At 63.2% G+C, this 23,519-nt stretch overlaps 1 protein-coding gene across 1 annotated transcript in view; it reads right to left on the minus strand.

The window, feature by feature from the left end:
• Positions 1-677: 677 nt before the first annotated feature.
• Positions 678-23,519, minus strand: part of WIPI1 (WD repeat domain, phosphoinositide interacting 1) — a 37,746-nt gene continuing 14,904 nt past the window's right edge. Inside the window, exons 4-13 of the mRNA XM_055133268.1 lie at positions 20,487-20,583; positions 12,074-12,171; positions 11,782-11,874; positions 10,209-10,279; positions 9,541-9,648; positions 6,063-6,227; positions 4,655-4,762; positions 3,943-4,058; positions 3,596-3,696; positions 678-1,186 (exon numbers count right to left, since the gene is read on the minus strand). Of these exons, the coding sequence (XP_054989243.1) occupies positions 1,139-1,186; positions 3,596-3,696; positions 3,943-4,058; positions 4,655-4,762; positions 6,063-6,227; positions 9,541-9,648; positions 10,209-10,279; positions 11,782-11,874; positions 12,074-12,171; positions 20,487-20,583 (1,005 nt within the window). The 3' untranslated portion in view covers positions 678-1,138. The remainder of the gene's footprint in view (positions 1,187-3,595; positions 3,697-3,942; positions 4,059-4,654; positions 4,763-6,062; positions 6,228-9,540; positions 9,649-10,208; positions 10,280-11,781; positions 11,875-12,073; positions 12,172-20,486; positions 20,584-23,519) is intronic.

The following is a 23,519-nucleotide window of genomic DNA, read 5'->3' on the forward strand; positions in this document are numbered from 1 at the left end:
ACTTGACGCAAATCCTTCAGCCCCTGCAGTTCCAGGAGGACTGGCCAGGGCAGGGCCTGGGGGTGTGCATTTCTAGAGATACCTGTAGGGGGCGCTTGGAGTAGCATGGATGTCCCAGAGGGCAGGGGCGGAAACGAAGGTTTCCCGGTCTCCGCGCTGGAGCCTCAGGTTGTGAAGTTCGCAGTCCAGAAGGCCTCCCTCCTCGCCTCAGTTTACTTATTTAAAAAAAATATATTTTTTGGTGTCACACCTGGTGATGCTCAGGGGACCATACGGGATGCTGGAAATTGAACCCTGGTCAGCCATGTGCAAGGCAAATGCCCTCCCTGCTGAACTATTGCTCCAGCCCCTACACCCCTCAGTTTAAAGGCCAAAATGAGTGTATCTTACAGACTTCAAATAAATCATCCTACAGGGCCCGGAGCGATGGTACAGCAGGGAGGGCATTTGCCTTGCACTCAGCTGATCCGGGTTCGATCCCTGGCATCCCACGTGGTTCCCCCCATCACCGCCAGGAGTGATTCCTTAGCACAGAGCCAGGAGGAACCCTTGAGCATCGCCGGGTGTGATGGAAAGCCAAAAGAGCTCTCCCGACCAACCGCAGAGAAATCAGCCACAAACAACTCACAAAATAAAAGCATTGCCATGATTTTATTATTAGTGTCCTAAAATGGAACTCCAAAGTAATAAACAATTTATTCCAATCACTGCAAAAAACAAAACAAAACACCTCTGCTGTGCTTAAAATAGTCTCTGTCGGTCAGTCATGTACAAGAAATACAATTCCAAAAGGTTTGTCTATAAGTACATTTTTTTTTTTTTTTTACATAGCAGACATGGAAAAAGGCTGCCTCCCATTTTCAAACATACAAAAACTGTGGTTACAGGGCAGTTTGCTTAGTTTGCACGGACTTGGGGGGTGACGTATCTGAAAGAGCAGGATGTGTACCCGCAGCTCCTCACCCCTCCCCTCTCTCACAAACACACACACACACTGGGGGCCGGCCAGTGGCTTAAGTGGGGGGCGCCCGTGACTCCTGCGCCCCAGGTGTGCTCACACTACCGGCCTCCATTCTTCCACCTTCCTGGGTCTCTCCACCACCACCCGACAGGGCGTCCCGAGTGCTGGCTGTGCGTCTCACGAGTGCTTCGTTTTGCCCTTCTGACTTCCGCGGCACAAGTTTATCTACCGAAATCAAAACAGAAGGGCCTTACTCTCTCCGGGAGGGGCCGGGCATTCGCCTCAGAGCTATAGGGTGCCTGCCCGGTCGGGGGGGGGGGGCTGCGCCCCGAGGAGATGGACCCCCCAGTCCTGGCTTCAGGACACCCACCCGGTGGAGTGGCTCGGTGGAGGCGGGGAAGGGCAACGCTTTTGTGTGTGTGTGTGTGTGTGTGTGTGTGTGTGTCTGTACAGAGAAGTCTTAGGCTCATCATCGGTGTCAGTACAAAGTGCTCGGTCGCTGTTAAGTCGGGGACCCCCGTGGTCCCGACTCTCTTGCTCTCGGGAGAAATGCTAGGGTGCGACCACACCCGGGACTCCAAGGCCGAAGGCAATGGGAGCTCAGGAGTGGACGGGGCTGGCAGTGACCCTGTGTCGCTGTTGTTCATGGAACAAAGTTAAGGCCCCAGGAGGTCACGGCAGTGGTACCCAGGGAAGCGTCAGGATGTCTGTGGATGGCCACACAGAGATTGTAAAGGCCACTCCTCCTTACCGAGACCCGGGGGGGGGGCATGGGGTCTTGGCCACACCTGGCGATGCTCAGGGGCTACTCCTGGCTGACACTCAGGAACTAATCCTGGTGGTGTTCGGGGTGGCAGGGGTGGGGTGGGGGGGAGGGACCATCCGGGATGCTGGAGATCGAACCTGGGTCAGCTGCGTGCAAGGCAAGCGCCCTCCCCGCTGTACTATTGCCCCGGCCCCCTGGGCTGAAGGCGTTCACGCCCAGAGGAGAGCCCTAGAGCCTCCTGGCGACAGGTGGCATGGTTTGGAGGCAGGGCAGAGCCTGGCAAGGGGCGGGGGGGGGGCCGGCCGCTCCAGCTGGGCAGTGCCCCACACAGGGCGAGAAGGAGGTGAGCTAGAACAGCCCAGGGGCATGTCCGGCCCTGAACGCTGAGATGGGTCCCCACCCGCCTGTGACTGTCTGTGCCCCCTGCCGGGGTGGTGGGGAGGGGACACCTCCCTCAGGGCCCCCTCCAGGCCTCAGGGCTGAGGCGGAGAAGGTGCCCGGCGCTGCACAGGCCCTGGGTCAGCGCCCCGGGACGGGCTGTCCAGCAGCCCTCCGGGGGCCGCGCAGGAATGTTCTGTGCCTACAAATACCCCTGCCAGCCGAGTGCCAAAGCCACTTCCTGGAGCTGAGCACGGCGGCTTCCTGGGGGCCGAGCGGGCGGACAGAGCAGCGGTGTGTGTGTGTGTGTGGGGGGGAACGCCTCTGCCTCTTCCAACTGGTTTTGAAGCGTCTCCAGGTTTGGTTTGGTTTAATTCCCAGAGCAATCATGGACTCACGGTCCTGTGACTTAATTCAGTTTTCTTTGGCCACCGGCGGCGCTTCCTGCATGCCAGGAGCCAACGGGCCCCCCCCCCCCCCAGCCCGTTATCTGGATGGGGAGCAGCGGTGAGGCCGGATTTCACCCGTGGGAGGAAGAATGGAAGGAGGGACCGGATCATTCGGACTCTGACCCCCAGGCCGGCTGGGCCAGGTGGCGGGGAGGGGGGGGGGGACAGAATGGATGAGTGTCCTGTGAGCAGGGCGGGGCGAGGCGGGTGGGCTTGGAGGTCAGCTGGAAGGCCGAGTGCTCGGCTTGGTCCCCGAAGCTGGGGCTTCCAGTGACTGTCCCCCGGCTTGGTGCTCAGGGCTTGGTGCTCGGGGCTTGGTGCTCAGGGCATTGTCTCAAGCCGCTGTTCTCCGCCCTGCCTCGAAGGCCAGGCTTCCCCTGCCCGCTGGGTCGCCCCCTGCGGCCTCTGCCCAGCCCCCCTCGGACCTGCCGCGTCACAGCCTGCCTTGCGCACAGCCCCCCGAGCCCCCAGCCTGGCCCGGCCTGCAACTCCCGCCCCCCCCCCCCCCCCCGCCCAAAGCTTCCTTCTGGCGTGGGCGAGTGCAGGGGTGAGGGAGGGCCTGCTCACGCTCCCCTTCTGCAGGATGCAGGGAAGGTCGTGGGGGGGTGCAAGTGTTCATCTCTGGAGGGGCTCCTCTCAAGTGCTCTGGGGCGGAGACCGTTTGGGACAGGGGCCTTGAGGCAGCTCCCCGGGAAGGGAGCTCGAGTGCCCAGGCCACCTCGTACGTGCAGAGGGTCTCTGAGTGAGCCAAGCCGAGCGCCCCGTCAGCCTGGGGGAGGGGGTGGGCCCTTCAGACCAGCCGAAGCCTCCCGAGGGCTCCCTGGAGGAGGCGGTGTCCTCAGGAAGGGAGGCTGAGGCCGGCGCGGGCGTCGGAGGCCCCCCTGGCCCGGTGCTCCCGATCCCGCCAGCCGCCCTGCCCTGCCCTGTCCCGCCTGCCACGGGAGAGATGGCGAGTGGCCGCAGGAGTGGCCGCAGGAGGGCCGGGCGGCCGGGTGGGCGGGCGGCTTCCGGGCCGGCCCGTCACGGGCCCCTGATGCTCACGGGGGGAAACTCCTCCTCGTCGTCCAGGCACACGGGCCCCGCCGCGAACTCGTGCTCGGGGATCACCTCGCCGCGGAGCGCCCCGCCGTCCTCCGAGAAGCCTGCAAGCCCGGGGCGGGGGGGGGGGTGAGGGCGGCCACAGGCGGGGGCAGCGCAGGGGGCCCCCCTGCCCACTCCCCGCCCGAGGTGCCCGGCGGGCTGCACCCACCCACCCTTGGAGCCCGGGTTCTGCCCCTCGGGAGCCGGACTGTCCCCTGCGTTAGCCGACCCGGGCCGGAGAACCTGCCCCCTCCCCCCCACCGTGCTGCTGGGGGCCCCCGCGGCCTGGGCCGGCCCTGCCCGCTCACCTGGCACCGTGGAGGCCGGGGACGTGCCCTGCCTGGCGACCGTGGCTGCGTACGACTGAGGTAAGGGTGGTTTGAGGTCACTGTCTTCGTTCTCCGGCACGGCCGAGCCCAGCAAGCTGCTCGAGGCCGTGGAAAGGGGAGGGAGGGACAGGAGGAAGGGAAAGAAAGAAGAAAAGGGATTATCACACACACACAGTACCCCGCTGGCCACCCACTGTGGGCACCCCCCTGGGCCAGTCTGAAGCATAAGGGCCTGAAATGACCAATGACCAGGAGCTGGGGCCAGAGCCCTGGCCCGGCCAGGGAGGCACCTGCCTTGCACACGGCCAACCTGGGGTTGGGTCCCCGGCACCCGGTAGGGTCCCCCGAGCCCCCCGCCAGGGGTGATCCCTGAGTGCGGAGCCGGGAGGAAGCCCTGGGCACCGCCGGGTGTGGCACCGAAGCCCAGACACCAGCCCCCAGCTCCCCCGAGACCCCGAGACCCCAGCTGGCGGGCGGCCCAGGGAAGCCGCCTTCGAACCCGGTGGCCCCTGTGCCCTGTCGAGAAGGAGGGAAGGGCCGGGCACGGGCCGGGCACTTTCTCTCTCTCTCTCTGCCGCCAGCAGCGGCGGGGCCTGGCACGGCTCCAGGGAGGGGTGTAGCGCCGGGTGGGGTGGGGTGGGGGGTGGCGGGGGGGTGGCTGAGGAAGCTACGCCAGCACCGTGGCGCTCACCCGTGGGTCTTGATGAGGACGCACTCGCCCCCGTCCTGCGGGTCCAGGTTGTAGATGTACAGGTGACCGTCCGAGGACGCCACCAGGAGCCGCGGCAGCTTCTGGATCCTGCGGGAGAGAGAGCGTGGCGGTGGCGGGCGGCCTCCGGGGTCTGAGGGCGGCTCCCCGCTGCCCCCTCGCCGTCCCCACTGGCCACCAGTCCTCCTTCCCCCGGGGCCTTCTGAGCCGAAGCTGACCCTGGTGGGGGAGGGGGTGGCTCTTTCTTGGAACAAACGCTGTGTCTGCACGCTGGGCCCGCCTGGCTTCCCAGAGACGGAGCAGGCCGGGGGAGCGGGGAGGGGGCACCCAGGGCCCTCAGTGAGGGCTCAGCGTAGGGACTGGCATCCCCCAGCACCGGGCATTGGTGCCCACAGGGTCTTAGGAACATTGATACAGGTAGCACCGAAGTCACGGACCCCGTAAGACGCCTCAGGTGAGACTTCCGTGAACCACAAAGGCAGGGCGGGGGGGGGAGGGGCTATAGGATGACATCAGAAATAACCGCTATTTTCAGTGTCTCCGGTCTCTGGTCAGGAGATTACTAAAAAGTCTCACACTGGCTTCCCTGCCGTCTCCGGAGAAAAGCCATTAAAACTCCAACAGGAGACCAGGCTCGCTTGCCTTCTTTCTTTTCTTTCTCTCTTTCTCTTTCTTCCTTTTCTTTTTCTTTCTTTCTTTCTTTCTTTCTTTCTTTCTTTCTTTCTTTCTTTCTTTCTTTCTTTCTTTCTTTTTTTCTTTCTTTCTTTCTTTCTCTCTTTCTCTTTCTTTCTTCCTTCTTTCATTTTTTTTTTTTTTTTTTTGCTTTTTGTGTCCCACCCGGCGACGCTCAGGGGTTCCTCCTGGCTCTGCACTCAGGAATGACTCCTGGCGGTGCTCGGGGAACTTTATGGGATGCCGGGGATTGAACCCGGGTCTGCCGTGTGCAAGGCAAATGCTCTCCCCACTGTGCTATTGCTCTGGCCCCAGAACCAGGCCTTTTCTGTCCCCCCCCAACCCTCCCATTTCTGTGGCTCTGGGGAGAGCACAGGGTCAGGGGCTCTGCCTGCCAGGAGGGGTGAGGCTGGGGGAGCACGTGGGCCTGACCGCGTGCGGCAGGACGAGTCGGGGTGCTTGTCCCCAGAGAGCAAGTGGCTGCGAGACAAGACAGAAACGGGCGTGTGGGGGCCACAGGCAGCGAGTGTGGTGGGGCGCACCCGGCCGAGTGCGTGGGCTCTGCGGACATGGAGGGTGTGGACGCGTGTGGACGCGTGCAGCGGCTGCAGGGACCCAGGCGGAGAGCGTGTGCCCGCAGCGGGCAGGTACGCGCAGAGCACACGAACAGGGAGTGCGGCACAGTGGGAAGGCTCCCGCGAGCCCGGGCCCCACGTACGTGGCGAGCGTGCAGACGTTCCTCTGGCCGGACACGTGCAGGCGCCCGGTGGCGAAGGCCCTGTCCTGGTTCATCATGTCCGACACCTGGGCAGGGAGGTAGTTGGAAGCGGCCATGAACATCTTCCCCATGTAGCCCGTCCAGGTGGAAGGCTCCTCGGGCCGACTGGGGGGGCAAGGCAGAGGGCGGTCAGAGAGAGCCAAGGGCAGGGCACACGGCGCACACACACACAATGCACACACTCGAGAGGTCACACACACACACTTGGGATGTGACACACACACACACACACCACACACACTTGGGATATGAACACACACATACAACACCCCCCCATGTGAACACACACACACACACGCACACACACACACACACACCCAGGATGTCTCTCTCTCTCTCTCTCACAAACACACACACACATAGTTGAGATGTCACACACATGCACCTGGGATGTCAGACTCACACACATCTCACACACACACACTTGGGATATGAACACACACACAACATCCCCCCAGATGTGAACACACACACCCAGGATGTGTCTCTCTCTCTCACACACATACACACACTTGAGATGTCACACACACACCTGGGATGTGACACACACACGCACACCACACACACACACAACACCCCCCCTGGATGTGAACACACACACACACCCAGGATGTCTCTCTCTTACACACACACACACCTGGGATGTGAGACACACACATGTCACACACACACACTTGGGATATGAACACACAACACCCCCCCATGTGAACACACACACACACACACACACTTAGGATGACTCTCTCTCTCTCTCACACACACACACACACACACTTGAGATGTCTCTCACACACACACCTGGGATGTGAGATACACACACACAACACCGCCCCCCAGGATGTGAACACACAAACACACACCCACCCAGGATATGTCTGTCTGTCTGTCTGTCTCTCTCTCTCTCACACACACACACACACACACACACCCCGGGGTGTGAGGGCGGTGCAGGCCCGACAGTGAGCTCTGTGCTTGCTGAGCCTCATGGAACATGGGGCTGTTCTGTCCCAGCCGGGCCAGCAAGGCCTCCGGGCTGCCCTGGGCCTTGGAAGGGCCACTGAGAGGTGCCCGGCGCCCCTGCGTCACGGTGGTGGTGTGCGGGGCGGATGGACGCCGCCTCCCAGAGGGGCTGGGCAGCCAGCGGCCACCCCGGGAGGGCCTCGCCAGAGCCCGGGGGCAGCTGGCCGGGGGCCGCCCCAGAGATGCCCTACGGGAAGCCTCGGCGTGCCCCTGACACGCAGTGACCGGCGCCCCTCGGGCCCTCTCCGGGGGTGACGGCGTGGGAAGGGTCGGAGCTGGGGCCAGCCGCCCCTGCCTGCTTCTGTGCTCCGTGGGGCCAGTACTGGCTACCGCTGTTCCGCAGCGCCCCCTGGAGGGGAGCAGGGAGCACAGCCAGGAGCTCCGGGCGGAGAGGGGGAGCCTCAGTCCTCCCCGTCCTCCGGAGTCGCGGCTCCTTTGCGGGAAGGGTCTCCACTCGGGTGTCCGGCATCCAGGACGGCTGACCCGAGAGTCACCCGGGGCCGGACAGACAGCAGGGGCCGGGCAGAGCCCCCGCGAGGGAACCACAGGGGGCGCGGGCAGCCCCAGCCAGGCCGGGCGTGGGCACTGCATCGCAGGTCAGCAAGCTGGGGACGGGGGCCCGGGGAGAGGACCGTGGGCACGGAACGGACATGGCAGAAGCCGCGGGCTGGGGCGGCACCGAGGGATGGGGCGGGGGAGGCTGTCCTGGTCACTCAGCCCGGGAGGACGGTGCCATGGCGGGGGCGCGGGGTCACGGGAAGCAGGAGCCCCGGGGGTGGACGCCCGGCAGCACACACGGGCCCTGGGCACCTGGACTGACCCTCAGAGCACCCCCATGGGGGCGGCGCCAAAACGAAACCGAAAAAGATGGAGCTTTGGGCGCTGGTGGTCCAGGGTCACCGACAAATACCAGGGGGCCCGAGAGGGGCCGGATCTTGGCTGGGACCCCGGAGCCAGGAATCTCAGAACTTGGGGTGGAAGCGCCTCCTAATGGGTAGCTCAGGCCTGCCGGGGTGCCCGCGGGCCACAGCGGCTGACGAGTGACAGCTGGGGTGAGGGCAGGGGCTGTCCTGGTCCGGAAGTACAGACCCCAGTCCGGCTTGAGACGAGCGTCTGCAGGGCAAACACGCAGAGGAGGCCCTGGGGGTGACGGGGAGCTGGGGCTGGGGGAGATGGAGGGCCGGGGCCGCCCTTGACCTGTGGACACCAGCGGGGCCCCAGCTGCTGTCCAGAGTGAAGGAGGAGCGTGAAGCCGATTGGGTTAAGAGTGGCTCCCAGTGGGGGCGGGGGGCTTAGCGGCGGGGCTGTGTCCCTCTCCCGGGAGGGAGGGGCCGCCCTGCAGGGGCTGACCGGGTCACGGCGGTGTGGGCGTGGTGCTCCCCCCCCAGAACCGCAGGACACCGCCACGCCCGCCACCCAGCCCCACCGAGGGAGACTCGGGGCTTTTTGTGTCCCCATTTTGGGCGCGCTGAGACCCCCACCCCGTCAGCCTGGGACGGCCTCCGGCTCTCAAGCCAGGGGGTGGGGCTCCCTGGCTAACGCAAGTCACCGCCTTAATCCAAAGATGCTCCCACGGTGTTGGGGGTGGGGGAACCAGAGATTTGAGGTCCCCCGGGGGGTTGGAACCACCTCCACGGTGCCCAGTCCACAGTGCCCGGTGGCGGAGGAGGGAGACGGGGCAGGGGGTCCCGCTGGGAGATCTTGTGCTTTGGACCCAGAGCGGGTGACGCCGGCGTGCCCCCGGCCCTGTCACGTGCCACAGGGGAGCCTCCTGGCGCATCACCGGAAGCGCCAGAGGCAGGCGGCTTCTCTGCCTGGTGGCGGGAGAAGGGCCGAGAAGCCAAAGCCCCCTGCTGGCTGCGGGGGCTCCCCGGAGCAGGGGGGAGGGCGGGGGTGCCCGGGGCCGCCTCGCCGCAGGGGCCAGTGGGGCTGGAATCCACGAAGCAGCTCGCGGGCACGTGGGCAGCCGCCGCTGTGGGCTCGCACCCGGGCTGCTTTCTGCTCCAACCCTCCCTCCCCCGGCCCGGGGAAGCGAGAGCGTGGGCCCCGCAGGGCCGGGGACAGTCCCTGGCAGAAGGACAGTCACGGCCGGCAGGAAGGAGCCTCCCCTGGGTGACCGCTGACCCCACCCACTGGGCTTCTTTCCCGCTGTCGTGGTGGGGCCCCATGGAGGGGGTGCCGGGGGTCGAACCCCGGTTGGCGTGTACCTGGCCAGCACCCTGCCAGCTGCCCTCTCTCTCTCTCTCTCTCTGGCTCCCCAGGCCCATTTTCCGGGGGCCCGGGACGAAGCCTTGGGTGGGCCTCACCGGCCCAGGCCAGCTGACCCCCCCCAACGCGAGGCTGGGTCGGTGGGTCAGAACACGGCAGTCCTGGGGCTGAGGCGGGGCAGGGGGCCCACCTGCTAGTCAGCGGCTCCAGCTTGAAGATGTGCACCGTCTCCGTGTTGCTGGAGGCGCAGAGGAACTGCGAGTCCATGCTGAAGGCCAGCGAGCTGATGGTCACGTACCTAGGGGCAGGGCGGCGCGGCCAGGTTGCCGGGGAGGGCTCCGCTCCGGGTGGGGAAGCTGGGGCCCGTGGCCGGCGACCCTCTACCAGACTGGCTGGGCGGCCGGATGCTCGCTCGGGGCATGAGCCCTAAGCTGGAAGCAACGCCCCTGGCCCCTCGCCCCGGCGCCCGCGTGTCTGACTCAAGCCCCCTCGTGTCCTAAACCCTCCGAGGAGTGGTTTGCACCCTCAGACGTTAATGCCGGCAGGATTCACAGAAGGCCTCACTTGGGGGGGCCGGCGGAAACCAGCCCTGGCTCTCCCGTGCCCTGAGGGTCTTCCCGGCCAGGCCCCCACCGCACAGGGGGCAGGCGGTGGACCCCCGGCCCTGGGGAACCGGAAAGCGCTCAGGCCAGCAGCCCGAGTCCCTCCCACGGCCGCGTCTGCAGGCTCAGCCCAGGGGAAAGAACCGACCACCCCCGCCCGCCCCGTCCCACCCCTCCTGGCGGGGACACCGTGATCCTCAGCCCACGGCCCCCCGCCCACGGCCGGGCCCTGCGGAGCGGGACAGGGAACACAGACCTTTTCATTCCTCGCCGGAACTCGTACAGCTTCTGCCCCTCGGGGACAGAGAAGACCCGGATGACGGTGCCCTGGAGCAGGAGGCAGGGGGGCCCAGGGGCGCAGGATCAGCCTCCCCGCCCCGCGGGCCCTTGGCTTAGTCGGGGTGGGCGGCGGGGGGCGGGGTGCTCAGGCACTGGGCTGGGAGCCGGGGGTCACCGCTTGGATGCGGCCCTGCTGGGGACTGCCCCGGCCATGGGCAGGGGCGCCCGTGGCTACACTGGCCCTGCCCCGGGGGGTGGGGGGAGGCCGTCGTGATACCCCGGATGAAACCCTTCTGGTGAGACTTTTTTTTTTTACTTTTTGGGGTCTCACACAGTGATGCTCAGGGGTTCCTCCTGGCTCTGCACTCAGGAATTACCCCTGGCAGTGCTTAGGGGACCCTATGGGATGCCGGGGATCGAACCCGGGTCAGCCGCATGCAAGGCAAATGCCCTCCCCACTGTGCTATCACTCAGGACCCTGAGATGTTTTCTATTAAAAAAAAAAAAAAACAATAAAACAGAACAACTGGAAGTTAATAAAATCTTCAACACCTTCCAAAAAAAAAAAAAGGCTGGCCCTTGAGGGCAGGGCTGGCCTGGGTGGACCGGGCCATCTCCTCAGGAGGCTGCAGCACGGAGGGGCTGCACTCGAGGGTCCCAGGAGTCACCTTCAATACTCCCTGCCCCGTCCCTCCACCCCGAGACTCAGCACCCCGAGACTCAGGCTCAAAATTGGTATTTCCAGGAATAATCCTGCCCTGCCGCTCAGAATTCCCGTCTCTCTCCCAGCGCCGGGAACAGCCGTCCCTGAGGACCCCCAAAGCACCTCGGTCCCCCGCAGGGGAGCAGGGCTGTTTCCGCCTGATGGAGGAGCCCGTCTCTGGGCTCAGCAGGGAACAAGGCCACTGAGGGCTTCCTGGCTGTTCTGTTTTGGCTGGAGGGGCTGGAGGGAGCCTAACACCTTCCAGTGCCGGGGAGGAGGGGGGCGACCCTCCTGGCTTGATGCTTGGGGGGCCGGGCGGGGCCAGGGGCTGTGCCCCAGCCTCCAGCAGACACGCAGGCACCCCTCAAGCTCTCTCCCTGGGGCTGGAGTGATATAGCACAGCAAGGAGGGTTCAATTCCCAGCATCCCAAAGGGTCCCCTGAGCACCGCCAGGAGTGATTCCTGAGTGCAGAGCCAGGAGTGACCCCTGTGCATCGCCGGGTGTGACCCAAACAAACAAACAAACAAAAAAAAACGAAAAAGACACCCCAAAAACTCTCTCCCTGATCCCTGCTTCTTGCAGGCCCCAGGGCTGGAAGCCAGGCCCTCACTCACGCCCGGTGAGTGCCAGCGTCGTTCTGAGCCACCCCCGTCCCACCCCCAAGAGGGCTGCTGAGCTCACGGACGCAGCAGGAGGGCCGGACACCCGTCCCCACCCCCAAGGGGCAGGATGGGCCCGTCGGGGGGAGGGGGCTGCCGGGGACCCACACTCACTTTCTCCCCCCCATCCCCAAGGGGCAGGATGGGCCCGTCGGGGGGCGGGGGGCTGCCGGGGACCCACACTCACTTTCTCGGAGGCGCTGGCGAGCCTGGAGCCCGAGGCGTTGAAGGTGAGGGCGGCCAGCATGCCCTCGTGGGCGGCAATGGTGCAGACCGTTTTCTGGGGGGACAGGAGGCACATGGCCGGGCGTCCAGCGGGGAGGGCCCCTTCCCCCCTGCCTGCCCCCCTTCGCCCCCCATGCCAGGGCGCCCCGTCCCTGCCCCAGACCGGCTGTGGGGCGTGGGGAGGGGTCAGAGGACACGGGAGCGTGTACCCCCCCCACTCCTCCCCCTCCCCGGCAGGCGGCCTGCCCACTCACCAGGGCGTGTCCGTCGTAAAGCACGATCTCGCCCGTCGTCTGGCTTCCGGGATAGGCCACGTAGGAGTTGGAATGGTTGATGGACAGGGCACACAGGCCTGGCGGGGAAGAAGCCGGGCTGGCAGGGGGCTCCAAGGAGCAAGGCGGGCTCCGGCGCCCCCTGCTGGCGCGGGGCAGAACGACTCGGCGGGCCTCTGGCTTCCCAAGGCCTCGACCCACCCACTCAACAAGGCCCTGGTCCCCCCACCACCCCGCCAGGGGGAGCCTGTCCACGGCGAAGCACGCACAGTTCTGGGGGCAGGGGGGGCGGGGCAGGGCTCTTGCTTGCCAGCGGGCAGGTGAACCCCCCTCCCAGGGGGTCTGAATCCACCACTCCCTGGGGGTCAGCATTTACCTACTCTGAGCCTCCCTCTGGGGAAAGGGATCAGCAGGTCTCAGCTGCCTCTCCGTGGCAGGTGACCTACAGGCTGGGGGGCGGGGCAGGAGGCTGGGGGAGGGGGGGCGTTTGTCTCCCTGCTTTATTACACTCTGGAGGCCTCGGCCCCCGGGACCCACAGAGGCACCCTATGGGACAGACGGCAGCCTCGCCCGGGCGCCCACGAGACTGGGCGGGGGTCCGGCCTAATGGCAGCGCAGTGACGGTGTGGGGGGTCCACCACAGTGACCCAGAGCAGCTTCTCAACTGTGTACCCTGAGGATACTGCAAGGGGCCGCAGGTAAAAGCCACGTCAGTGGGCCAGAGCCAAGGGGGCTGATGGGCCAGGGAGGGGGTCACACGAAGGGGGGGGGCACGGTCAGTAATAGGTCGATGGACACTGGTTTAGAGCCACAGAGGTGCACACGGCAGAGGTGGAACCAAGAACTTTCCGGAACCCCAAACTGTGAGCGCCACCCTTCTCAATGAACACCTTCGTGACAGGTCCACATGTCAGATGGGTTCTTGGGAACAGGAAGGAGACCTTGATTTCTTTTTTTTTTGCTTTTTGGGTCACACCGAGCAATGCACAGGGGTTCCTCCTGGCCCTGCACTCAGGAATCACTCCTGGCAGTGCTCGGGGGACCGTATGGGATGCTGGGAATCGAACCTGGGTCAGCCATGTGCAAGGCAAACACCCTCCCCGCTGTGCTATCGCTCCAGCCCCCCCCCCCCCCAGGAGACCTTGATTTTAAACTAAAATGCGCCTGAGCAAATTTGCTGGGCCTGAGGGCACAGGGTTAAAAAAAAGCCGCGAAGCCCAAATGCTGGGACCAGGAACCAAAGTCCAACTCCTGTTTCTGGCTCTGCCAAGGACACAGCCAGGCAGCGCTTTGGCGGGGTGATGGGGTCCCGGCGAGCTCTGCCACCCCCGGCCATTCCAGAACCTTCCCTGCCCTGACCTTCCAGAAACCAAGCCATCCCCTCCCTGAGTTTGGGCCTGGAAGCCCCCCACGTTCCCGAACTCTCTGGGTCCCCTACACCGGCAAGAACAGCCCGGCGGGCCGGTGGGCTCAGGTGTGGGGAGGAGGGCGAGGCGAAGGTGGGCGCGTCCTCGCACCGAGGGCTGGGAGACCCCCACACCACACACACACACACACACCGGGGGCGCCGAGCCGCAGTGGCCTGGCGCACACGCTCTGCTGGGGTCTGGAGCGCGCTCAAGGGACGGGGCAGATGCGCTGTGGGCGGGAGGCCCGGGCCCAGTCTCCAGACGGTTCCCCGGGCACCGCGCCAGGTGTAACCCCAGAGCCCCGGGCAGGAGAGCCACCTCCCCCTTGGTGGGGCGCTTGCACCCAGAGACAAGTGCCGGGGCCTGAGGAGGGGAGCACCAAGGCGCGTGAGGGGCACATTCTTGGTGAAGAAAGCTAGCTTATTATTATTATTGTTGTTGTTGTTATTATTATTATTATTATTTTGCTTTCTGGGTCACACCCGGCGATGCTCAGGGGTTCCTCCTGGCTCTGCACTCAGGAATCACTCCTGGCGGTGCTCGGGGGGGGGGGGGGGGGAGCCCTATGGGATGCCGGAGATCAAACCCAGGTCGGCCGCGTGCAAGGCAAACACCCTCCCCGCTGTGCTCTTGCTACGCCTCCCCCTCCCCCACCCCCACCCCCCAGCAGATCCTTGGAAGGCCGCACAGAGACGCCCAGCCACAGTGTGGGCTGCGCGGAGCTCAGAGCCAGAGCCACGGAGAGAAACTCCCGCACTGTTCCCCGTGGCTGGAAGGAGGGCTGAGCCGGCAGCGGGCGGGCGGGGGACGGCTGGGCTGCAGGCGGGAAGGGGAAGGCCAGGCCGGCCGAGCTCCAGCAGGACGGGCTTGGAACGCCCAGCACCAGAGCCCGTCCTGGAGGGCCCCCATGGAAAGTGGCCACTTGGTACACGAGAGACGGGGGCCCCCTTCCCCCACCAGGACCCGGGCGGTGCACAGGGTGAGGGCGAGAGCAGCCCAGGCTTCCTCAGGGGGCGACAGAGACATCTGCAGGGTGACGGCGGTGCTGTCTGCCCGACTCTTGGCACAAGCGAAACACGATGGATTGCTGGGCTTGGGATTCCACCTCGGTAGATGGTGTGCATGTGCGCGTGCATGTGTGTGTGTGTGCACGTGCGTGTGTGCATGTGTGTGTACATGTGTGCCCACGTGTGCCTGCATGTGTGTGCATGTGTGCTTGCATGTGTGTGCATGTGTGTGTGTGTGTGCGCATGTGTGTGAAGTCATCATTCAAGGAGCCCGAGCCCGTGGAGAGGCAGAGGGCAGGATTCTGCACCTACTCTTGGGCTGGGAGACACTTTTCTGTTTCCAGTGCCAGGGATGGAACCCGGGCCTCGGGCATGCCAGGCAGGTGCCCCCCCCCCCCCACTGAGCCAGCTCCGAGCAGCCCGGCTGAGTGATTCTGGCCCCTCGGAGCCTGTTTTCCTCCACAGAAGGGACTTGAGGGGAACGTTGAGAGGAACGTGGCGTGACCTGGGCGGGGGGGGGGGGGGGGGAAGGGGGGCGGGCAGGCGGGTGTCTTTCCAGCTCTAATAGTCCGCAGCAGTGAGGCTGGGCTCGCCTTCTTCTCCCCCTGCCTGCCCCGGGGAAGCAGGTCTCGGGCCGGAGGCTGGCGCGGGAGACGCCGGGTGCTAGCGTCGGGGAGAGAAGCAAATCCCCGCGGCTTCCTCTGCGCACACGGGCCTTCCGGTCACTCGCAGGAGGATGCTGCTGGCGGCTCAGCAGAAGGGGACAAGGAACAGCGGAGAGGGCAGGCCGGCTGGGACACGCCCCCCCCCGCCCGAGTCCTTCTGAACTGGGCCCCCAGATCTTCCTGCTGCCCCGAAGACCTCCCCAAGGTGCCTACAAAGTTTTCACGTGGCCGTGGGCCCCAGACTCAGACACATGCAACCAGGGCTCGGGGCTCGGGGGACCCAGTGGTGGCCGGGATGGGGCCGGGCCTCCTGCAGGCCAAGCTCGGGCTGCTGCCAACCCCCCCCCACCCCGCCTTCGGACTAGCACTCTTCCTCTTTTTTTTTTTTTTAAAGAAAAACTGGGGTGCCGGAGCCATAGCACAGCGGGTAGAGCGTTTGCCTTGCACACGCCGACCCGGGTTGATCCCCGGCATCCCATAGGGTCCCCCGAGCACCGGAGGGATTCCTGAGTGCAGAGCCAGGAGGAAGCCCTGAGCATCGCCGGGTGTGGCCCAAAAGGCAAAAAAAGAAAAAAGAAAAACTGGACTTGATTGAGCATTTTGTATAACATCAAAGTGAGCGTGTGACCATTTTTGTTTTTCCGCCCAGAAAACACGGCGCGTCCCCCAGCCCTGCAGGGTGATGCCCAGCTCTCCGGCTCTCGGTGCTCAGGGCCGGCCCCCGCGGCTCCTCTCTGTGGGGCGGGGTGAGGCGTGGCTGCGCCTGCCACCCGGGGCTGCTCCACGCCTGACAAACGAGTCCCGTGAGTCCCCGTCAGCTGCGGTTCTGCTGACGCTGCGCGGCCGTCACACCCCTCCCCCCCTCGGACGCCGCTCTCTCTGTCCATCCGAGGACCGAGCGCAGCGTCCGAGGGGCTGGGCAGCCCTGTAATTCTAGATCTTTCTCGCCCGGGTATTTATAGCAGGATGTGTCAAGCCTGGAGCGCGAGGGCAGGCCCTTGTAAAAGGCAGCTCCCTCGGCCCGCCCCTTCCCAGTTTCCAAGAGGATGAGAGAGGGGCCGGAGCGATAGCACAGCGGGGAGAGGGCGTTTGCCTTGCATGCGGCCGACCCGGGTTCGATCCCCCCAGCATCCCATAGGGTTCCCCCAAGCACCGTCAGGAGCAATTCCTGAGTGCAGAGCCAGGAGTCAGCCCTGAGCATCGCTGGGTGTGACCCAAAAAGCAAAATAGATAAAGAAATAAATAATGATGGACACCCCACTCTCGCGGGTTCTGGGATACGGGGCAGGGAATCCCGACTCACATCTGCTGCACGTGGTGTGTGGGGCAGACCGCGCCCCCTCAACACACACACACACACACACACACACACACACACACTCACACACAGAGTTGGCGCCACGGGGAATTCCTCGGGCGGCTGCTCTGCTCGGGGCAAAGACTGCTGTGCTGGCAGGAAATGAACTTGGAGCGACCCCAGGCCCCTCCGTGAAAGGAAACAGGGCCTCGGTCTTTGACACGCTAGTAGGAAGGCAGAGGCAGTAGGGTGTCACACACACACACACACACACACACACACACACACACACACACACACACACGCACGCACGCACGCACGCGTGTGCAGAGGAAGGAAATCTCCAGCCATCGGCTTCCCAGGGCGTGGCGTGGGGGAGCACCAGAGCCAGCGGATCTGTCCCTTCCCCAGGAAATGCTCCCAAGAGGGGTGCCGCCTCCCACTGGGGGGCAGGCAGAGCCAGAGCCTGTCCCCGAGTTGTCACGCCCTTCCCTGAGCAGAATCAAGGCCCAGGGGCCGGCGCGGGTGCCTCCTTCCTTCCCAGCGGCCACGGAGTATCTGATGTCCCGGATCCCAGAGCCAGGGCTGGCTGGGCTGCTGCCTTGGAGCTGGGGGCAGGGGAGGGGTGTGCCCATCCGCTGCCCCTGGGCACCCCTCGGACGCCCTGAGCTCTTGCCCCGGGCCCTAGGGGGATGCTCCCTGCGCAGACTGGGGGCGAAAGCGGGTCCTCTCTGTCATCCCTGAGTCACTGAATCCCAGGGGGAGGAGTAGGAGGAGGAGGAGGAGGAAGTGGAGGAGGAGAAGGAGGAAGTGGAGGAGGAGGAGGAGGAGGAGGAGGAAGTGGAGGAGGAGGAGGAAGGGACCACGTCTGGGTTCGTCTCTTCAAGGACGTCAGAGCGTGTGTAGGGAACCTTCCCCCGTCTCCCTGGGAGTTTCAGAAGGAAGGAAAATCCTCCATCCACCCAGGGGGCTGGTCTGGGCCAGAGAAAACTCTCCTGGAGCAATTTTTCTTGAGAAAAAGAAAATTCTTCCCCCAGGCCCGGGAGCAGGATTTCTGTGGGCTGGCGAGGCGCAGAGGCCCGGGTTCAAGCCCCAACACTGCTGGGTGTGGCTCCAAAACCAAGGGGCAGGGGGCCGGGGAAGAGATGGCTCAGAGGGCTGGTGCAGGGGCTGGAGCAACAGCACAGCGGGGAGGGCGTGTGCCTTGCACCCGGGTTCGATTCCCAGCATCCCATAGGGTCCCCTGAGCACTGCCAGGAGTGATTCCTGAGTGCAGAGCCAGGAGTAACCCCTGTGCATCGCTGGGTGTGACCCAAAAAGCAAAAAAAAAAAAAAAAAGAAAAAAAGAAAATTTCAGGTACAAAGGACCTTATTTGTTTTTTGGCTAAAGTCTCTGTGTCAGGATGGGTGACCTCCCCGCCCCACCCCTGCCCCCACCCCACCCCTGCCCCCCATATGTCCTAGCAGCCACACCCACATCCCACCTGGTTCCAGAGACTCACAAATAAATCTTGAAAGGGATCAACTAGCTGCAAACGTTTCTGGACACTCAGTCCTGGCTGAGACCTCCGGGGTGACCTTGGAAGGGGCCTGGCCGAGTCCCTGGCCTACCAAAGGTCACCCCCGAGCAGCACCCACACCTCACAGCGGGCACCACCCCTCCAGTCCCGACTGCCGACCTCGCTATTCTGGCTCTCCTGGGCATCCCCAAATACCGGCACACTCACGTCCAGGAGCGGCCACCCGACTGGACAGGACTGTAATGTAGAAGCCGCCCGATGCCTGCGAACAAGAACACTGGCCCAGGAGGCTAAGGGAAGTGGTGACAACAGCTCGGCAAACCTCCAGGCAAGGGCCTGAGTGTCCCCAGGGTGAGACACGGCCACTTTCACAGACTTCCTCCTACTGGAGTATGTTTCCATCACTGGTGGGCATCGGGTGGCCATGAGCAATAAGAAATAAACTCATGCGGGCCTGTCCCGGGCGCAGGCCGGAGGGGTGGGTGGGAAAACGGAGACCAGGGTAGAGGGGAGGTGACGGAGGGGGGGAGACTGAAGACCTGTCACCAGTCAACCACCACGAACAACCCCGCCAACCACGGTGTCCCGACAACGTGAGGGCAGGTGGGGGAGAGGCTGGGGCAAAGGCATCTCCGAAGCCCCCAGTTCAATCCCCAGCACCCCAGCCTCTCGGGAACCACACGGGGTGCGAACATCCAACCAGCAGGCCGAGTATCGGGTGGGGGGGGAGACGGCAAAGACCCCCCCTTCGGAAAACACACGCTCCCGGGGCTGCTCTGTCAGGCCGACTCTCTCCGTACTCAAACTGCCGCAGGAGCGAGGCCGAGTCTTCCCCGGGCTAGGAGGCCAGTCTGCGGTTCCAAAGAGGGGAGCCGGTGAAACTCCACCTTTCCCAGGCCCGAGCCAGCTGTGTGTGTGTGTGTGTGTGTGTGTGTGTGTGTGTGTGTGTGTGTTGGGAGGGACCCGGACACAGCCCCAGGAAGCCACCTGCACACAGTGCCCTCTGCTGGAGGGGCGCGGGCTGCCCGACTCCCCCCCCCCTCTATACACCCCACCCCTGCCATACACACACACACACACACACACACACACACACACACACACACACACACACACACACACAGAGCCTTTTCCCTACCCGAGCTGACCCAGCCCAGCCATCCGGTGCAGACCCCACTTCTGTGGCTTCTGCCCCCCACACCCCACCCCCCAGAAGTCGCCAGGGCCTGTTGCCACGGGGGGCCGACACAGGGGCCGGGAGGCCAGGTGAGGGCCGGTCTGTGCCTGCCCGGCACGTGGGCTGCCCTTGGGAAACCCTCTCCCGGAGGCTCCTGGAATGCCCAGCATTTACCCCCGACGGCGCGTGCGGCCTCGAGGCCTCCACACTGGTCTGTCTCCAGCCGCGAGGCCCTGGGGTGGGTCCCCCCCCCCACCCCGACGGCTCAACAACAACAGCAACAGCAACACCCAGTTTCCCCCCACCCGAGTCATCTGTTCTCCTGCTGAGAGGCGAGCTCCGAGGCCAGGGCCAAGGGCCCACACCCACGAGGTGACCGGAACGAAGAGCGGGAAGAGGGCTGCGGCCCCACCGCGGGTCCTCCAAACACCTGGGTTTGTTCTCAGAGTCAGGCCTGTGACCCCAGGACCGAGGTGGGGTGGGGGGCAAAGGCAAGGCATCTGGGGTAGGGCAGAGGATGAGGGGGTCGGGCACTGTCCTGGGCCTCAGGGGACCCACGGGGTATTCTTGTGAATGGGGGAACCAAAATACACACACACACACACACACACACACACACACACACACTTACACATACACACATACTCGCACTCTCACATTCACACTCACATACAACACACACTTTTCATACACTCCCACACAGAAACACTCCCACACACTCATATGCATGTTCACACATGCACACTCACATACACATTCACACGTACACACATGTGTGCTCACACTCACACACTCAGGGAGAAACTTCTTTCTGGCTCCCCCGGGCCAGTTCCCAAAGCATCAGGGCACTCCCGTGGCCCCAGTTTTTAATCTTTTTTTTTTTTTTAGTTTCTGAGCATCACACCTGGCCAGGGTCACTCCTGCTCCGTACCCAGGAGTCACCCCTGGTGGGCGCAGGGGGCCGGGTGGGGTCCTGGAGACGGGCCTGGGCCAGGCACGAGCAAGGCGAGCGCCCTCGTGCCCGTCCTGGGTGGCTCCAGCTCCGAGCTGCCCCCTCTGCAGGAGACGGGGTGAGCAGCACCCCCAAACGCATCAGACAAGTACAAAGGGGTCTGGGTGTCGTGGTCCCTCGCCACCTCGGGGACTATCTCTTCCTCCCAGTCTCCGAGACTCCCCGGGCCCAAATCCACCTCTAGTGTCCCCCCCCCCCTCCCCGGCTCCAGAGAGGGGCAGACGTGCCGCGAGGCCCCCGGTCCTCCCTGGCTGCCCGGCACCGCTGCTCAGGGCCGTCCCAGGCTGGGCAGCCGTGAGGGGGCTCACCTGTGGGGTTCGGGGGGATCTCCAGGATGGTCTTCAGCAGCTTCATGTCCTTGATGTTGTGGATGTAGATGGATTCCTCCAGGCACACCAGCAGCCTCTGCCGAGACAGCGCCCGCCGTCAGGGGAGGGGACCCCACCCCGGGACCCGCCACCCCTCACCCCTCCTCTCTCCCGGGGGCCCCACGAGCTGAATGCTCGATCGGGAGGAGGAAGTACCTGTGGGTCTCGTGTGTGTGTGTGTGTGTGTGTGTGTGTGTGTGTGTGTGTGAGCTGTGCTGCCAGGTGGGCGAGAAGCATCACGTGCAACGCGCAGAGGAACATCACCTGGGATGGGGGGAGGCAAACGCTCCCCCTCGGGGCAGCCTTCCTGACCAGACTCCCCTGGAGACGACCCCGGGGGTCCTACCAGCCCCTCCGTAACGCCCCTAGCACGTCTGCCCCTTGGAGGTCAGGGTTCCTTTGCTCCACGCCTCTATCCCCCTTACCCCCCTCCAGATAACCAGGTGTGGGTGACATCTCTGGGTGCACACACCCCTGCAGGCAGGGCAAGGGAGACGGAGGCACCGGAGACTTCTCGGGGCTGGCGGGGGGCAGTGATCACCCCAAGTTAAGAAAGAGGAGCCGGAGCGATAGCACAGTGGGTAGGGCGTTTGCCTTGCACTCGACTGACCTGGGCTCGATCCCCGGCATCCCATAGGGTCCCCTGAGCAGCGCCAGGAGTAATTCCTGAGTACAGAGCCAGGAGTAACTCCTGAGCATCGCCGGGTGTGACCCAAAAAGAAAAAAATAAAATAAAATAAAATAAAATAAAAATTAAAAAAAAACCAAAAAATTAAAATTTAAATAAATAAACCAAGAGGAAAGAGCAGGTGAGGGGCAGAGCTGGCACCGATAAGGGGCTGTGCAGGGATCTGACAGGCGACTCAACCTCCCCCAGGGGTTGTGGTTCTCAGACTCGCGCTCGATCTCGGCACCCCAGGGAGCAACGCCGGGCTCTCCCCCAAACTTCTCCCCAGGTGCCTCTCCCGGGCCCTGGGAGGAAGCCCACGAGCCACTCTCCCGGGTGAGATTCCTGCACCCCATCTGCACCTCTGGGGGACGAGGGTCCTCTGACGACCCCCTCCTCGCACTCTGAGGCTAGGCTGGCGGGGCGGGGTTAGAGGGAATCCGGGAGACTGTCTGGCTGAGACGGCGCACAGCCTCCGGGCAGGCGAGGACACGCCAGCCCCTGGGAAGGGCAGGGTGCCGGGGCCGGAGGTGTCTGTGCGGTAAGAACTGCCAGTGGCTGCACACGCGCCCCCCCCCCCCAGCACTGCAGGGTGGCCCCCAAGAACCGCTGTGTGTGGTCTTGATCCCCAGAGCACTGAACTCCCCCCAACCTGAGCTCCTCCAACCAAGACGGGGGCCGGAAGACAACAAGAATACGAATCAGGGCCTTTAGCGAGTTCAGCTACCATAAACTAGGCTCCGCCCCGCGCGGCCAACTGCAACGCTGAGCATCGATGACGTTTGGATGACTCTGTTTTGCAGACGGTGAGAAAATACTCCTCGTGCTTCTCCCATGTCCTGGCCGTGCCTCACTCCCACCCCGGCGCCCACCCCTCACTTCTCTTATCAATGAGGCTGGGCCCCCAGGTCACCATCCAGTTAGAAAGTTAACTTCGGGGCCGGAGCGATAGCACAGCGGGTAAGGCGTTTGCCTTGCACTCGGCCGACCCGGGTTCGATCCCCGGCATCCCATATGGTCCCCCAAGCACCGCCAGGAGTAATTCCTGAGTGCAGAGCCAGGAGTAACCCCTGAGCATCGCTGGGTGTGACCCAAAAAGCAAAAAAAAAAAGTTAACTTCAGCTGTGTCGCCCAACTTAAACTTTTAGAATTCCCGGAGTGTGCGGCCACATTTGCAGCCACACAGCATCTCATGCTCTCTCCCCACTGATGTACCAAGAGTAGCACACCACAGACGATGGGGCGTAATGTAGAAGGCCACCTATTTCGAACAACATATATCTATATATATGTATATATATATAAATAATATATATGTATATATATGAATATATATACATATGTATATACAATAGCACACAGGGGCAACCTGTAACAACCTGTTAGTAATCTCTTATCATCATCATCATCATCATCCCATTAACTGTCGATTTTCTCTAGCGGTCTCAGTAACGTCTCCATTCATCCTAGCCCTGAGATTTTAGCAGCCTCTCTTTACTCGTCCTTCCCAACAGTGCCGCACTGGAGGCTCTTTCAGGGTCCGGGGAATGAGACCCAGCATTGTTACTGGTTTTGGCATATGAATACACCACAGGGAGCTTGCCAGGCTCTCCCATGCGGGCAGGAAACTCTTGGTAGCTTGCCAGGTTCTCCGAGAGGGAGAATTAGGTATTCATTTTGTCAACAGATATGTCAACAGACAGTTTCCAGAGCCTCCCACAGAACTAAAGGCAGGGGAGGATTACCACTTTTCTTTACTTTATCCAGAAGACACAGGGCTGAGCAGTAAGCATGTGCTGAGATCAGGCTTCACACTTAAATGCCTTTTAAGAAATTACTGGTGGAAAGCCTCCTGCCTGCCCGCCCTCCTTCCCTTCTTCCCTCCCTCCTTCCCCTCTCTGTCCTCCCTTCCTCAAAACCTACTTAATTATAGAATGTTCTGGAACATAAGAAAGGTTAAGTTATACTGGAATTAAATATTTCTCGATACAGTGGACTTTGGGTACATGTGACATTCTCTGGGTCACAGCATATCTGTATTATACAGTGGGTAAGAAGAAAAGTCAGACAGGAATCTCTTATACAAGGGCTTTGTGGCTCCGGGATGAGATACAACACCCTTCACACAGTTTCCTCTAGGGAAACTTTTTTGGGTCCTTTTCTGGCAGATTCTTCCTAACAAGCAATACGAAATAACTTACTTAGTGTTTTGGAGGCAGGTAAGGGTGGTGGGGGGAAAGTTCGAGACAGCGGTGGTGGGACGGTAGAACGGTGTCGGGACTGGTGCTGGCATACTGGATGCAATA

This window comes from Sorex araneus, chromosome 3, assembly GCF_027595985.1.
Source record: "Sorex araneus isolate mSorAra2 chromosome 3, mSorAra2.pri, whole genome shotgun sequence".
Classification (NCBI taxonomy): domain Eukaryota; kingdom Metazoa; phylum Chordata; class Mammalia; order Eulipotyphla; family Soricidae; genus Sorex; species Sorex araneus.